General features: G+C 41.0%; 1 protein-coding gene across 1 annotated transcript in view; it reads left to right on the top strand.

Moving 5' to 3' along the window:
* Positions 1 to 16,522, top strand: part of AHRR (aryl hydrocarbon receptor repressor) — a gene marked incomplete at both ends in the record, with an annotated part of 66,235 nt that overhangs the window by 32,883 nt on the left and 16,830 nt on the right. The window contains one exon of the mRNA XM_082316534.1: positions 5,681 to 5,781. Within this exon, the coding sequence (XP_082172660.1) occupies positions 5,681 to 5,781 (101 nt within the window). The remainder of the gene's footprint in view (positions 1 to 5,680; positions 5,782 to 16,522) is intronic.

Here is a 16,522-nt window from a genome sequence, read left to right on the forward strand (position 1 = left end):
CAGGGAAACACTCCTCACCTCTCGCACTGCGGGTTTTCTCCCCTCTCCCTGCTGCACGAGAGTTATTTTCTGATCCTTTACTTTAAGCCCCTTTGCTTTTTTTAGGCAACTTCCAGATATCTGATACAGTGTATAATGAGGAATTAGGTTCCATTACACGAAGGCTTAACCTTCTCAAAAAGCATTCAGCGCTTGCCAGGAGTCATCAATATTTAACAGCTGTTGTTATTATGAAATACTTCATAGGGTAATGCGGCTCGTCTGCTCGCACGCAAGGGTTTGAACGGGCGCCAGGCCCCTGTCAGAGCCGCCGGGCGATTGACAGGCAGCGAGGCTTGCGTGACAGCGGGGCTGGGGTTAGTCAGCAGTCTGCCTCCTCCGCAGCAGGGACTTCTCCTCCCCTTCGCCTCCCCTTCCTAAAAGAGCTCCTCCGGACGGGGGTGGGACACGGGCTGGGGTCCCAGGGGGGCGAGGTGGCCCCACCAGCTCTGCGCAAGGGCCGCGAGAGAGGAAGGCTGCCGGGCGGTGGCATCTCTTTGATGCCCGGCTCGTGCGTGGGGAAAAATGGACGAGGCTCGCTGGGAAAGGGGAAGAGTGGTTCTGAAGGAAAGAGGGGGACGGGATCTGGAAAGCAAACAGTTCGGTTTATACCTTAAATAAATGTCATGCTGTACTCGAGAAACTTCAAAGGGCAGTCAGATTTCAAAGCATCTCTTAAGAAGAAGCAGACTGAGAAAACCACTAAGTTGGGAAGAAAAACTTTGCATTATTGCTAGCATAATTTCATCTGGCATTCTGGTAGCCTCCGCAACAGGACTGAGCACCATACATCTTCTATTCAGAGGGTGCATTTTGGTGCTGCTTTCTTTCCCGAAGCATTTGTGCAACCTGCCTGTTGTGGCATTTCAGAGTGCAAGCATCCCTTTCATATCATTCGGCAATGTATAATAACTTCTTTATGTTGTATCTTTTTTAATTTCAGCATGCATCTAGTGAGTGCTGTCCTTTTTGTCACTTGGTGTTCTCTGTAATGCAGCAAGAGGAAATAGACCATTTCAGTTCATAGCTGTAGGTTTGTTAAGCAGGATTGCTCACACCAAGTGTTTCCTAGTTGTTTTGTTTTGTTTTCTTAGCATTCAGGGTAACCCGCATAGCTGATTCTTCCGGCAGCTAGAAGATCCAGGAAGAAAGACGCTGTTTTCACTTCCTTTCAAGTAACAGTTACCAAAAGTAAGACTCGTATGCATAAAGCAGTACCTCTGAATCTGCAAGCTAGATTCAGGTATTTTCATCTGCCTATTTTAAGAAACAATTTATCCCCTGGGCATCACTGGAGAGAAATGGTCTCACAGGTACTCCTCATAGAAAGGCTTGAAACTGATATGCCCGCATCATACCAAGTCTGAAGAAGACAGTACTGTCCCCTTCTTACACCTCAAACGAATGCAGGCGAGGTGTTCAGATAAGAAACAGCATCCCTTCACTGCTCATTTCTATCCTGTGCTGTTGCTTGACGCAGGTAGCCTGAGCAGGGCAAGGCCCCTGGGATGGCTGGGGTACAGTTTGACCACGCATTACTTTGTTACAGAGTTTAGCTTGGCAGGTATTTTTCTAATTATTTTCTGAAGAAAGAAGTTGTGCTTGTGCAGGAAGGGGTACAGAAACACTTTGGAGAATGTAATCCTATGGGTTTAAAAAGTACGGTTTTATGAGAGTCCTGAAATTTCCATCCCTCTGAACTAAAGAGTATTCTGCGATGAATAAATGTTCTGTTATTTCTGAGGGAAAGGGAACGGCTGGTTTCATGATGCTTCTATAGACTTGAAAGTGTCAGGCAGCTTTTCTCTTCTTTACAATATTCCAGATTTGGTTTTCAAGCCAAGGGGTTTGCAAACGCAGATAGCGATGCTCGTATCAGAACTGGAGGCTCAAAAGAGATCTCAGCTTTTTACAGTGTGCTGGGGAGAGAGCGTGCAGCTGTGAAAGGCTCAGCAGCACTGTCTGAGACAGTCCCATACTCCTTCAGCCAAACTTATAATCCCTTTTGTGGACTTTTTTTTCCTCCATTAATTAACTGTCAATTCTAACTCTACATTATTTTTTTGCTTCCACTCCTTTCATCACTTCCAGATCAGAAATTGGAACAATGTCCTCAGATCTTTGACCTTTCCTTCAGGAAATTGCAATGGCCATTTTTCTTTATTTTTTAATCCCTCCTCTTCTTCCTCCTAGCCCCCTTGCCCCCTGCCCTGTATATATCCACAGCGTTGTCCTTCTGTAGGACCCAGCATTTCCAAACTTGCGCGTTTTTAATGTTGCCTGGAATTGCACCATGACTGCATGACCTTGCAAAACTGGCAGCCCTGGTACATGTGTATCTTGTATTTATCACCCTATGGTATCAATACACTCATTCATCTTCTTTGGCAGAACAGCTCCATCTTCTGTTTTATTTAGTGTTCTGGAAGTGCAGGCTAGATAAGCTGTGCTCTGAAAAAGGTCTCTGCTGTTCCTGCTTCCCATCTCTTCAGTTTGCCAGTTGTGAACCTAGTAGGTGAGCACTCTACACTGAATTGCTGGCAATCTAGTCCAAAGAGTTGCCTCTCCCATAGAAAGCAGTACAAGGCTCCATAAAGCTGAAACTTTCCAGCTTTTTACAGCCAGCAGCATTCATCAGATAGCCTGCAATATCAGGTTTTTTTCTTGCCTCATTCTTGATCTATGGGAACTCCAGCAGCCAGAAGTTTTCCCCTCAGGTCACTGAGTCATCCTTTGCTGTTTGTTATTTTTTATCTTTCCACAGTTTGCTCCTCCCTGCCTACTAGAGACAGTACTCCCGCATTCTCCAGCCTTTCATTTGTTTTCATCATCGTAGGCTTCACCTTTGCTCCGGAGGGCCACCATTTTATGTAACGTCTAAGTCTGATCACAGCTGTCTTGGCGTCAGGGCCCTTGCTATCAAGCGCCCGTCATAAGCAATGCTTACTTTCCTTCAGTTCTCCCACTTGATTCTTGGTGGTGACAGGGGTATTGTTAGATTGCTTTGTTTTCTTTTCTCTATTTTTCTGCCTAGTCAGATAATATCTTGCAATTTTCCCTCCTCACCCTGTCATGTCTTGCTTTTCCTCCTCCTCATTCATTCTGGAGGTCTGTGTGGTTTTCTGCCTTTCTTGCTGTGCTTTCTGTGAGTGACAGGCTATCACCAGCAGTAGTACCTCTTCCGAGCTGTCACTGCAGTGTCAGCCAAGCCCTGGGTGGGTTAATAGAGTATTTCCAGCGCAGGGAGGCAGAACAAGCGTGAACAGTGAGCAGCGGCTCTGCTGCCTCAGGTGCGAGGAACAAACGTCCCCGTCTCTGAGGAGCTCCTGCTTCTTGGCGCGACGGGGGTCATTCGTCTCCGATGGTGCAATGGGTCCCCTTGCAGTCCAGGCCAGTGAGCAGGGTATGTTATGAAACGGATGTGTGTGGCCTAACATACGGGTAACGCTAGCCAGCAAAATAACATTAAAATACTTTCCATTTGGAGATGGAATTTATAGTAGCCAGACGAGCTGCGGAACAAACATCTCTTGTGCTTCTGCTGCTGTGTTTGTGTGAGCCTGAAGGCTAACAAACAGGCAGGGAGCTCTGGCCCGCTCAGTCGGGTAAAATAATAGTTTCCACTAACGATGAAGTTCGAACTGGTGGAATTTTCACAACACCAAAAGAACGCATCAAAAAAATAAACCTTCGTTTCCTCTCACCCCTCCCTGTCTGTCCTTTAACCTGTACAAAGACTGCAAACCACCATGTCAGTAATTACAAAAACATCTTTTCTGAGGGGGGAAGCTGTGGAAGAGGCCATTGGAATAGGGGCTGGGCTTTTCAAAATTGTTGTCACTTGTGTCCATATGTCTGTTCTTATGGACAGGCGTAACAGAAGGCTTGGCTGATCGGGGCGGGGGAAAAGCAACCTTTTCCGATTAGTTCAAAAGGTATACCAAAATGCAAATGCAGATTGAAGAATCTGTATATCCCGTTCATAGCAGCCTAGCTTACAAGTCTGAAATCACAACACTGTTTTGGCTGGAAAACATGGGTAGGGATATGTTTTAGGCAGCTTGGGATTTTCCTGATGTGTTTTCCCGTGCCCAGGGGAGGGATTTATTACATCTAATTATATGTTTGAGATGATTGCTTTGGGGTAATGACCGACATTATCACTGGTGGCAAATATTTACAATGTAAGCTAAAAAACATCACGAATATTCAGTCAGTGTGGTTCTGTGTTGCCATCATCTGTTGTAAAATGCTGATATATCTTGCAACAGGCCTTCACTGGGCTGTTATATTGATAAGGGGCTCTTGCACAGCCCCTTGGCAAGGAAGTGACTGCATTTAGATCATATCCTCGGTCATTTGCAACAAATATTATTCAAGCCATCTAAAAATGTAGACTGTTTTCTTAATTCGGTATCTTGCTACAAATTTAAATCTCATTGTCATGACTTTTAGCAACAAGCTCAGGAGCACTAGAGGCTCGCTGGCTGTCTCCTCTTCTTATTCTGATTTGGTATAAACTATTCTTGTCCGTCTCAACCCGTCTTTTTTTGGATTATTAACCATCTCTGGCTGTGGCTGCTCCAGCTCTCCTTTAGCTGGAAGGGACAATGTGTATCAAATGTCCCAGCTAATCTCACTGGTATGCTCTCCTCTCTCATTCTTTCCGTGGAAAGGAGAACAAACAGAAAACTGAATCTCTGTTTGTTACCAGGATATTTGTATGACCCGTCTCTGGGATGGGGCAGTAAGAATGAAGCTGACTCCTTAATTTTTACTGACCAAATGATAAAGACAGGTTCCTATCATACTCCCTAGATGATGCAGAAGCCCGCTGTATCAAGTGATGTCAGCCTTCTCAGAAATTCTTTCATTATCCCCAGAAATGGGATTGTATTTCAGGGATTTTTCTGTGGGATGTATCGATATGAAGACTTTAATCTCAGTATTCAAAGATATTTCAGATCAAGCAAAGGTAACCCATGTGCGGGAAGAGCACTCACCAGTTTTGACTTCCATGAAGGTTTTAAGTATTATTAGGAAAAATATATGCATTTTTAATCTATAGTGAGAGATTTTAATTAATTTCATGTAGTAAATGACCTGTTAAAAACAAACTTTAAACCTCTGTTTAAAAATGAAACGGTTTAAGAACATTCCCTTGAATCTTACAGTCAGGCTCAGACTTGTAGAAGTGAATAGGGTAAAGTGAGACTGAAAATAATCTGATGCCAAGAAGGTCAGCACTGAAGATAAGAAACTTATTTCAGTCCCTTGTCTTCTGAGCTATATAGGCATTTCTTTATATTGTCATAATACATATTTTTATATACAAACCAACTTGCTCGCTTTCTTTAGTTTCTTTCCTGTGGGTTTTGGTTGTTGCTTTATGTAGAGTACACTAATGCAAAAAATATGTTCAATAAAAAACGTGATAGATATTTCATATAAAAAACATCTGGACTGCCAAATATGTATCTATCTCTCTCACAGCAAAAGAAAGTTGTCAGTAACTGAGATCCAGACCACAAAGACAGTAACTCCCAACTAAATCAATGCATGTTAAGTGCCTAAATAAGAATTTTAGTCTAGCGGCCCTAATCGTTATGATTTCTAAATTGATAATAACTCTTTCCAACAGCCATCCAAGAAAAGCACTTTAAGAAGCAAGTTGGCCAAACAATAAAAGAAGACAATGTATCTAACAAGACTGCTGTACAAGAAGGTGGACTTCTACTAGAAGTGAGTGAAAAAAATGCTGTCTTCTCTGGCTCTCATTTCTTCAGTTTGATCATATATTCAGATTAATGCTTTGTGGCAACTTTGAGCAAACGGTCAGCCTTGGTGTGAGTCATTCAAGAATCACACTTGTGAGTGCTTCTTGAAAGAGCAAAACTAGCAGTCGTGATAGTCCCGGTCAGTCTCTGTTTGGGCAATTGTACCTTGCACCCCTACATCCTTGAAATGACCACTGAACTCCAGTGGGCCAGTTCACAGTTCTTTTTCAGTTGGAGTGATAGCAGAGGTTTATTTTACTTGGCCCGTATTTTGAGGATGCCAACAGGAGCTTGCCTGGTTTCTGATCTGAGTTAAGATTATTCTGGGGTATTTTAATTTATCCTACTTCCTCAGCTCTGTGCTCTGAGGGAAGCCGTGTGTGCAGAAGTTATTCCTTCTATGTATTTTTATCCCCTTTAGGATGACTTTATGTTGGCAGAGCAGCATAAGGGGCCATACTGTTACTGAGAATTGGATCCATTAATCTGGATGAAGAATTAATACTGCTGTGAACTACTGAACCAGCTAGAGCACAGCAGTCCATCCCAGATACATCTGCATTTCAAACACATGATGTAATAATGCCTTTTATACACTGAGGTCCTTGGAAATTCCTGTGTGATTAACACTACATATGTATAGTTGTTTTGGATAGGGTAATATTCATGGTATAAAAGTTGTTTTTTAATCACAACTCTGAGATACAAGTAAATGTAAATTAAATAGTAGCCTCCAGCAAATAAATGTTGTATACTATTAAAGAAAAAAGACATTTTATCATGGGATCCAATATCATAAGTCATTCAAGTCTATGGAATGGAAACTGGCACCCTGCTTTCCTTCCTCTTAATACTTTAGAAGATTTTAATTTTGTATTTCAAAGCAAGTAGCAGAGAGGCATCTGATTAGTTAGTGCTAATGCCAAAATGAGATGTTCGGCTGTCAGGTATTATTTGCAATCATTTCCGTTCTCAATGAATAGGGAGTACAAAGCGTACAATAAATGATAAATATGGTGAGTATCTAATTTTTAATGAAGACTATCTTTAGTCTATGTTTTATTGGGTGTATATTAGATGCCCACAAGTTATAAGCACTAAGGATCTTCAAACAGTAGCCCTACTGCTACGAGCACATGGAGAGAATACCGATACGTGATTTCAGGTAGGTTACAAGAGGCTAATACAACTGAATATGCTAATGGTCTGCTTACTACAGGGTATGTAGAGTCACATTCCTTTTGAATATATGGGAGATATTTTATCCTGGATTGTACTTAATGTGGATCATCATTAACTAGATGATCAAGTGCATGTTAATATGAAGGTATTCACCAGGCTTTATTTATGGGCATGTCTGACCTAGAATAAGAGAGTGAATTTTCCTTAGGCCTTGCTGGGAACGTTCCCTGGGGACTGAGTTTGGCTCAGATGCTCATTCAGCGGCCATGGAATCTGAAGAAAAGTGGGGTTTTTTTGTTGTTCAACCAAATTCACTGTGTTGATTATTAGAGACTGTGGGGTTTTAATTAAATAGTCGTAGTTGTGATTCCTTCCAAGGAGAAGCAAACAATCGTGCTGGTGGTTGCTGTGCTTTGTATATTGGCTTGTGAATCTGGCCACTTTATTGGCTCTCAAAAGATATTTTTCAGCTGTCAAAAGCCGCTTTCCTTCTCGTGACACCACCTTGCGCTGTGCAACCTCTCCTAGATGCTTTATATAATACAAACCAGAATAATCTGAATCACCAAAATATGTGTGAATAATACAGTCCCTGACTGCAATGTTAATGGAAAACCAGGGATAATTGCATTTTTTTTTCCTGGTGGGTACGATCACTGTGCTCTATGTATAGATAGAAATATGGAATAACAAGAACTTTAATTACTGGTAAATAATGTATCTGTGACTCTCGAGTCTTGGAATAATGCAGTACTTCGCCTTTCAGCTTGAAAGAAAACAATGGAATTAGGCTGCCTTCAAAGTATGTTTAAAATGTTTTTTATTTCTAAAGGCCTCTGCCACAACATGTGTTTTTTATTTAAGATTTTATAGAGATTTTTTACAGCTATAATCAAATAGCTTTCATCAGCAATCATGGAATAAACAATGATAGCAGTTTATCAAAGACTTTTTAGTGGAGCACAGCAGGTATCTAAATAAATAATTTCTTCCAGTGTTTTAAGATCACTCCTTCTGGATAAGAGAGTCTTTTCGTGCCTGCCTTTGGAGGGAAGACAGACAAAGCTCTAAGAACCAAAGTCCCATTTTATTAATGGTCTTTTTGAGTGTAGCCCATTCTTGCAATCTTTGCTCTCCTTGGAGACTTCAGACTCCAACTGTTTGACTGCAGTAATGATTTTTAACTTTGCACCTTCAAAATATTTTCCAAGACAGGTGGTATTGCAACCCTTGTGCCACATGCCTTCTGGCAGAAGAGGGCCAGTTCAGTTTCTGAAGCTTGTTATTGAATACTTAAAGAACACTGGGCCAAACCTATAACCAGGGAAGTGGGAAAATAAATTGTATTGGCAGTCAATACATCCAGATAGAATTTATGGGGTGATGGGGTGGAGAAACACAATAAAACGGTGACTTGGAAAAATAAGAATGAATCACTGGTGGGTATCTAGGCAATAGCCTTGATTGCAATAATCATCTCATGGCTGCTAGCCACCTCCTGCTCTTCCCCCCAGCTATGCTGCACTCACAGTCTCAAGCCCAGGCTGAGAGTCTACACTGTTGTGCAGGTAATTCCTCATCCCAAATGCACGTGTAATTTTCACGTGTTCTACTATCCTAGTGGAAGAATGAAATGTCCGTTGCCAGGAGGGAGGCCCTCTCTGGACTTGTTTTCTCAATGACATGCAGTCAGGCAGTGGCCCCATCATCACCACTGCTTCTTGCGTAATCGTCACCCATACACTAAGCGGCACCCTTCTAAAGTTGTCACTTGGACTTTATCGACCACCTCACAGTTGCTTCTGCAGTTTTTCTGCTCGTTATGGAAGAATCACTGATGTTCAAATTTCTGTCTCAACACTTGCTGCTGAAGGACATGATGGGCTTTCTTTCCTTCTTTGTTATGTCTGTTGGTCTTCTATTCTGCTGTTGTAGGCTGTAGCATAGGATTTATGGTATCTCTTGTCTCCAGATGTACTGGATATAATTCTTTTCAGGTGTGAAAATAGTGTTTTATATCGAAAATGTCACAAAAATTAAAAAGAAATCTGGATGATCCAGGCAGCTCCCAAACAGATGCTAATGGAGCAAGACTGCCTGGTTCTGTCATGCCCCATCTTGCTGATGAATACTGATAAAGGCCAGACCTGGCCTGTTTTGTCATTTCCATGCTCACTGGCAGCTCACACCCTTTCAGGGAAGGTCCATGTTGTTTTCAGAATGTTCCAAGCCACTCTCTTGCCCAGTGCACAGGCAGATTTCCACATGGCTCCTCTACTCTTCAGGCTTCAGGGCACAAGAATCACATTTCTGTGGTTTTGTCTCATGGTTTTCTTTATGGCTGCACTGAAGATGCCAGTCATCATACTATCCTGGTATTTCTTATTCAGTGACACTGTACATTTACTCTTCCTGAGCAGAGATAGTTAGCTATGCATGGCCAAGTTATCTTTTTCCTGCTGAAAACAAATAATGACATATGGCTGAATAACAAGGTACTGGATTTGATTGCTATCTCACTATAAAACCTGTGCGTGGGAGCAAGAAATGCAAGAACCTTTCAGGCATAATTTGAATTACAACCCAGAAGGGTGGCTGCAGGCTCAACATGTCTGCGTGCTGAAGAGAAAAAACCCATAGCCTATTTTTCTGTACGTAGTTCATAGTGACAGCAGGCTCCCTTACGAAAGCCTCCAGAGCATTGCTCCGATGCCGAAGTCAACTGCTCTTTCAATGGGAACATCTGCACCTCCCTGGTTCTGCAGCCCACCCCACCCTTCCGGAGCATCTGGTGGTAACTACGCCAATCTTTATTCATTTTCACATGTCAGGAGACTGCCCAGGAGACCTGTGCACTCAGTGTATATGCTTAGCAGCAGGCTGCCGAACGCTTTGGAATCTCCTCCTGCATATGAAAGACACTTCGTTTCTTCTGGCCAAACACAGGACAGACCTTTTAGTTTTCACCAATGGCAGAAAAAGCAAATTATTGACATTTTGTATATGAATCTATGGCAAAGGTCTCATTCTCCACCCTTCCTAAAGAGTACTACAATTACAACTTACTTATTTAAATTTTTAGACAAAGACTGTCAGATGCCTGGCATCTTAAAAAAAATCTTAAAATCACAGACATATGGTCTTTTATTTAAGAGGAAAAGCAATAACTTCTTCAAAATCATGTCTGTCTTCAGAAGTGGAGAAAAACAGTGAAAACTAGTTCTGGTGGTGTGGCCCTTATAATTCTCCACTGGTATCAATAATCTTAGCTTTATTACATTAACTACTTAATCATCTAAAGTTGGATTTTTCAAACTGAGCTTCCGTGTTTTGTAGGCGCGCTTTTCTTCTACCATTTAGCAGATGAATTTTGCTGATTTGAGTTGTAAGTAACATGACTAGTGAGGCAATTCAGGTATGGAGCTACTGAACCAGCAGCATTTGTACTTGGAATTGACTGTTTGTGCAAAGCGATAGAATAATCAGGTATAAGCAGTGTACCGCACAGACAAGTCTATATATTATATATATAATATATATATATATATTATTTCTTGGTTCCGTATCACAGATTTGGGCACTATCGTGAATAGGAAATTTTGGTTCTTGCTTGGTAGTTCCCACTGAAGTCAGCGAGACTTTTTTTCCTTAGCTTTAATACCAAATAGAGCCCAAGTCTTCTTAATCAAAAGCAATGAAAGTCAGACTTTTTATCTAAGTAAAGGATTCAGGATTTGATACAATGCAAGCTTGAAGCATATTATTTAACATTATGTCGTTACCTGAAAAGTGACTGCAAATAATACGGTTTCTGGGAGTTACTTTGAACAGAGAGGTGTATGTGCACATTTTGGCACTGAAAGGTATTTCCAGGTGGCCTCTACTAACAGCTTGAACTAGAGTTCAAGTTTCATTCCAAGGGAGTTGGAAAATGATACATTAGAAAACATCCTATTGGTGCTGTTCTTCACTCTGCATGAGGAAATAACATAGGAAACCCTTTTCCCACTTGGTTTCCTGTAATTTTTTTAAACTTGTTAGTCTAATTCCACTTCCTCCTTCCAAACTGATTTATGTAATCAGTACTTGATAAAACTGTGCTCTTCAAAAAGGTACTCCAGTTTGAATTTCAGTCTGAGAGCAAGAGACTTTACTCTTCCTGTTATTTTTTAATTTAAACTTGAAAAGGAAAACTGGGAGTCAGACAAAAGTGCGTGGTTGTTATACAGGGCTATGACCAAGGCACGGACTTCAGAAATCAAAAGCTGGGAGAGAGAGTTTTTTTGATTTATTCTGGTCTTGAATCCCTTTTCAGCTTCCAATGGTGCTGACTCTCAGTACAGTCCTGAAGTAAATCCTTTTAGATGATGATACAGTGCTTCACCTTTTAATCTACTGGTTTAAAATGGGGCCATCAAAATAGGAAGTTCTCATAAAAAGCTCATAGTCTCAGTGCATTTTATTTTTCTGTTAATACAACTTTTAAAAGTTACCCAAACAACCCTTTTGCTTTCTTTTGTTTTCAAACATGAACCTTCTCCCAGTAATTCAGATGACATGATTTAAGCTGACATTAGTCACTTGGGATGACTTACAGAGAATTTATCCATAAAAAAAAAAATGGGGTCAGGAGTAACTTGCCATTTTATCACATGCGTACATTCACTTTCTTCTTGCCAGGCACAGGCAAAACACAAAGGAACATTTCAGAGGCCCTGGTCCCTTTTTTTTTTCTTTGCAAATAGGCATATTTCTAAAATCCAGACTTGAAATTTGGCATGGCCACAACTTTGTGCAAAAAATATCCTTTCTGTTGCCCTTTAAACAAATAACTAATGTTCTCGCTTATTCCTTGCTTCTTTTTTTTTTTTCTTCTCGAACAAATCTGGACAGAAAAGCCTATGACCTCTAAATACCATTTGCTCTCTCCTCCAGTCCTTAGTGCTACTGTTATGACTGTAACAATCAGGATGCTGCCACAGCACTGAGGTTTCTGGAATACAGGCGGTGGCACCCTCCAGCTTGACAGAGGGGCAGAGCAAAACAAAAAGATGTGATCCCCTCCCTTCAGATTTGCAGCCTAAATATGAGACAAGTGATGAAAGATGCATTTCCATGGGCAACACAGTGTGTGGAAATAATGAAAGAAATGGTAACCACGATTGGCAGTACTCATAGTGTATGAGCAGCTCGATCTTTGCCAGGACTTTTGCAAGAGTTTTAAGGAGGGATTTGAAGGAGAAAAATCAGTTACCCCTGCAGCGGCTTGCGTGGAGCCTTTTAGCAAAATGGGAAACACCATTAAGTGCTTGTTTTCAAATCTTGCATATGGGTAGGGGTAACATGTTGGACTGATGAGAGTTAGCACTTAGCTTCTCCAACATGAAATAACAGATTATAATTGAAGGGGGAGCAAGCTGTGAGCAAATCGGAAAATCAGGACAAGCAGCTTATGTTTAATGTGATAGAGAAGGGGGAGCAGGCAGCCACCGCAGGTGTGCAGCGAGGAGAGACAGCATCCTCTCTGGTTTGCACTGGCATCAGAAAAGTTGGCTGCCATTTGTCAGGGCAGAGGCAAACCTGCTGTCATATGAGGAGGCCTAGGTGAGAAATTTTAGGTGTACCAGTGAACGGAGAAGCTGTACATCAGCAGCGTTAAGGTAAAGAATCGATAAGCTTTGGGCACAGACCAGATGTGGATCTGAATTTAAGATCACTGTTGCCGTCTCCAGACTGTTCATCACAGCCAACTCCACCCGGGCTCACTTTTCGCAGCCGCTTCCTCTGTTCCTGCTCAGGCTATTTTGGTGCCTCTGGAGACGGTCCAGTGGCCACGTGACTTCCTCCCCAAAAAAACATATTCTCCCGTTTCAGCCCAGTTAGGCTTTTTTTCTCACTGACTTCAGAGCTAACCCTTGGCAACCGTTCTCGCCAATCAATAGGTTCAATATCTGTATGTGAGCGCTGCGTCTTATAGATGCATCGGGATTTAGTCTGCTACTAGAACCGGACTTCTTGCATTCAAGTAATGAAGGCAATCATTACACGCTGTTCCTTCCATACAAGTTTCTTTATCACTGTTTGCTTTTGGGGAAGTGTCCCGTTTTTGAAGATGGCAAAGTCATGTATTGTAAAAAAAATCCTCCAAAGAAATAGAAATACACTTTAAATAATGCCTGCCTGTTATCATAGATAATTGCAATCTTACATTGTTTAACTGGTCTTCAACCGATTGAAGTGAAATTATAAATTAGTAGCCTAATCTGTATTTACAGATGACACTTGCTTCCAGTATATTTCTCATTCTCAACTCCGGAAAGCTAATGAGCTGCAGCCTTGCTATCTTCTAGTAAGGTGACGTGATGAGCAAAAAAGCAGGTTCAGCCAAGACTGTGTGTTGTCTTAAGAATTTTTGCAAATTTGCAGTGATTTTGTTTTGTCATTATGAAGGTTTCAAAAGGAAAACTTACATATTTTACTAGAAATATTGAGTACATTTCAATTTTACTTTTTGCCTACCTCAGTTAGTAAAACTTGAATATGCTGTTTGATGGGTTTGAACTGAAAAGAAAAATGCTATTAAAAAGCATGATGTTGACCTTTAAATGTACTGTTTCCTATTAGCAAGGATATAGTATTGATTTGGAGACAGGAGGACAGATAGGCACCCTTCAAATAGTTCTGTTCCTGTTCCAAGAACTTTTAAGAGAAATCACCATCATTCTGATTTTAACTCTCCCTGACATTTCATGAGTAGAAAAAAGAAGAATGAGATAGTGTTTGTATCCCATTGTAATTGCGGTTCTTCCAGGAATTCCTCGCTGTGAAAGCCGATGGTGGCCAACAGCAGGCCTTTTCCCCAACGTGTTTTACACCTTTCCCCCTCCTCCCAGTACTGCAATGCCCCCAGAATTCTCCAGTAACTGAGACTGGGCTTTTTTTAGCAATAAGAAAACAAATGTCTGCTCAAACTAAAGCAGGGGCTTGCAGAAGGGCCTTGGGGAGGGGTTCATCTCGTCTGTAACTCAGCTTAAGATTTGCAGATGTTGCTGCTGGTTAGAGGAGTTGTCTCTAACCTTCCATCCTTACCTCTTTCCAGACTGATCCACCATCATCCACTTCATATCTAGATTAGAGAAAGCGTTGCTTGCCTCTCTGGGTCAGCGTAACACATTAATAGCAGAATTCACGCCTGCTGCCAGTGTGGGACGGGGTGTGTTTCATGAAGGATACTTAGAGGGTACAAAACATGCATAAGATGATAAATAGCACAGTAAGACAGTTCCCAGAGTCAAATTCAGGAATGCCACACTCCCTAAAAAATCCACTGACCTGCAATAGTGTTTAAAAAAGCCGGTTTAGCATATATTATTGAACAGAATATGAAATACAGATTGTTTTGCTCTTCTCCCCACCCCTTGAAATAGTTCTGTGTTAGAAAATGTGATATACAGTGCTAAATACACAGAAAAATAGTGCTCTGAAATTAGGACATCACATTCTGCTTACAATATATAGGCTACAACATTGTCTCTTTTAGGTTTTGATTCCTTACAGAAAGATGTCTGCCATTCATGCTCGTTAACAGTTTGCAAGTACAAATAAAAGTCAGCTGTGGATGGAATATTATGACGGCTTCTTCTCTTCAGGACTTGATGCACTTACATGTAAATCATACTGAAAAAAAATCCAGACATTTGGTACTTACATATGTCTAATTGTCCAACATGTTGGATAAATATTACTCAAGACGCTTTTCAGTAAGTTATTTCTGTGGAAGATAATGGGTAATCTTACTACATTTGTTATTGCAAAGGCTACCTAACTAAATTTGTTATTACAAGTGCAGAGTAGTGAGCAATTAATGCTTCATTTTGAGTCTTCTCAAATGGAATTAATCAGGCTTGCATTTTCTATATTGAAATTGTTGAAGAGAAGACTGAAAAGCCCAGAGCAGCTGCAGAACTCAGAAAGAATGAAGGGCTGAACTTGCACTGAAGATAGGATATAGCCCCAGCTTTGCTTCCATCTGTGAATACAACATCTGCTTTTGAGGAAGTGAAATGAGAAACTGCATAAATCAATATAAAGATTGTTTCTATTTCCAAGTGTAGTCCAGGGCATAGTATTTGTGAAAGAACATTGACAGTAGGGTTCCATTACTGGTAGAGCACAATTTTAAATTCAACATCATGATTAATGAGGAGGCTAAAGGAAAAGATACACCAGATTATGTCATACTTCAGTATCCTTTCATGATAATTGCTAAGGTAAATGACATGTTACTCATCCAAGTACTCACTAGCATATCCAGTAATCATGATACATGTATCTATGTGTTAATAAATAAAATGTGCTTTTTTCTGACAATTTTAGAATTAATGATTTGAGTGTTCTTCTTCTTTACTATAAATAGTCTCCAGTACTTGTATAATGTCCATTAATCTCAGGTAGTATTCATATACTCACTTCCCACATGAAACCCTAATTGGTAATGCAAAGAAAAGAATCATGGATTTTTTACAATTAGACATGAAAAAATCCACCAAACCTTGCCACCAATAGCAAGCATTGCTCGTGTTAATAATTTATTCTAAACAAACATGCCGTATAACAAATTTGTACTGAGGTGTTTGGTGTCACCCATGAATTCACTTTTGCAGCAAGTAAACCTTCCCTAACCTGTCCTTAAGGTATTAGCCGCTAGTACGGCTCCACTCTGGAAGCACGGTCTGCATTCTCATTTCCAGTGTTTAGTACTTGTGAAAACAAAGGGATTCTATTGGCATGTATCTCTTTCTAGAGTGCACCACACCAACTTTCTGCACATATAAAGTCAAATGATGCTTCAACTGAGTCTGCATACAGCTCTTCTTTCTCAGTACCATCTTGGGCAGAGTGATTGGTCTTGAGGCGCCGAGCTTATTGGAGGCCAGCGGTTCATGCGTATAGAAAAGAGGCCCTACCCCAAGGACTTGATGCAGACTAAGCAAGCTTTGTTACAAAATCTTAGCTTGGAAGGAAAGTATAAGCAAAGAAAAACTACATTTACAATTTTGCATCATGCAATCAAAACAGCTTTAAAGACGAAGTTGTTCTTGGTTGTGTCCAATACTTATTACATATCAAGCATACAAAAACCAACATCACCATGGTTTAAAATGCATTTACATGTGTGCGCACATTACAATCTCATCCTCCAGGGAACTACTATGTTTTCTTGAAAGTTTATAGCTTGCAATTACCAGAGCTCAATGACTTACATTTTCCTAACTGATTTCCAGGGGCCGGTTCTGTCTGCTACCTCCTGACGAGCCACAGCATTCCAGCTCCCTCGTTAGACCAAAGACATGTATATAAACAAGTATCTCCAAAGTTGCCCAGATTCCTTGCTGGAAGTGATGGGATATTGAAAAATGGAGTAACGAGAAATTTCACCAGCTGAATGGCTCATAATCATCCATGCTTTTCAGAGGGCACAGCTGTTCCTTCCAGTGGTAAATGGGAGGGCCAGGGCTCAAATT

This window comes from Platalea leucorodia (genome assembly GCF_965183815.1).
Source record: "Platalea leucorodia genome assembly, chromosome: 1".
Classification (NCBI taxonomy): domain Eukaryota; kingdom Metazoa; phylum Chordata; class Aves; order Pelecaniformes; family Threskiornithidae; genus Platalea; species Platalea leucorodia.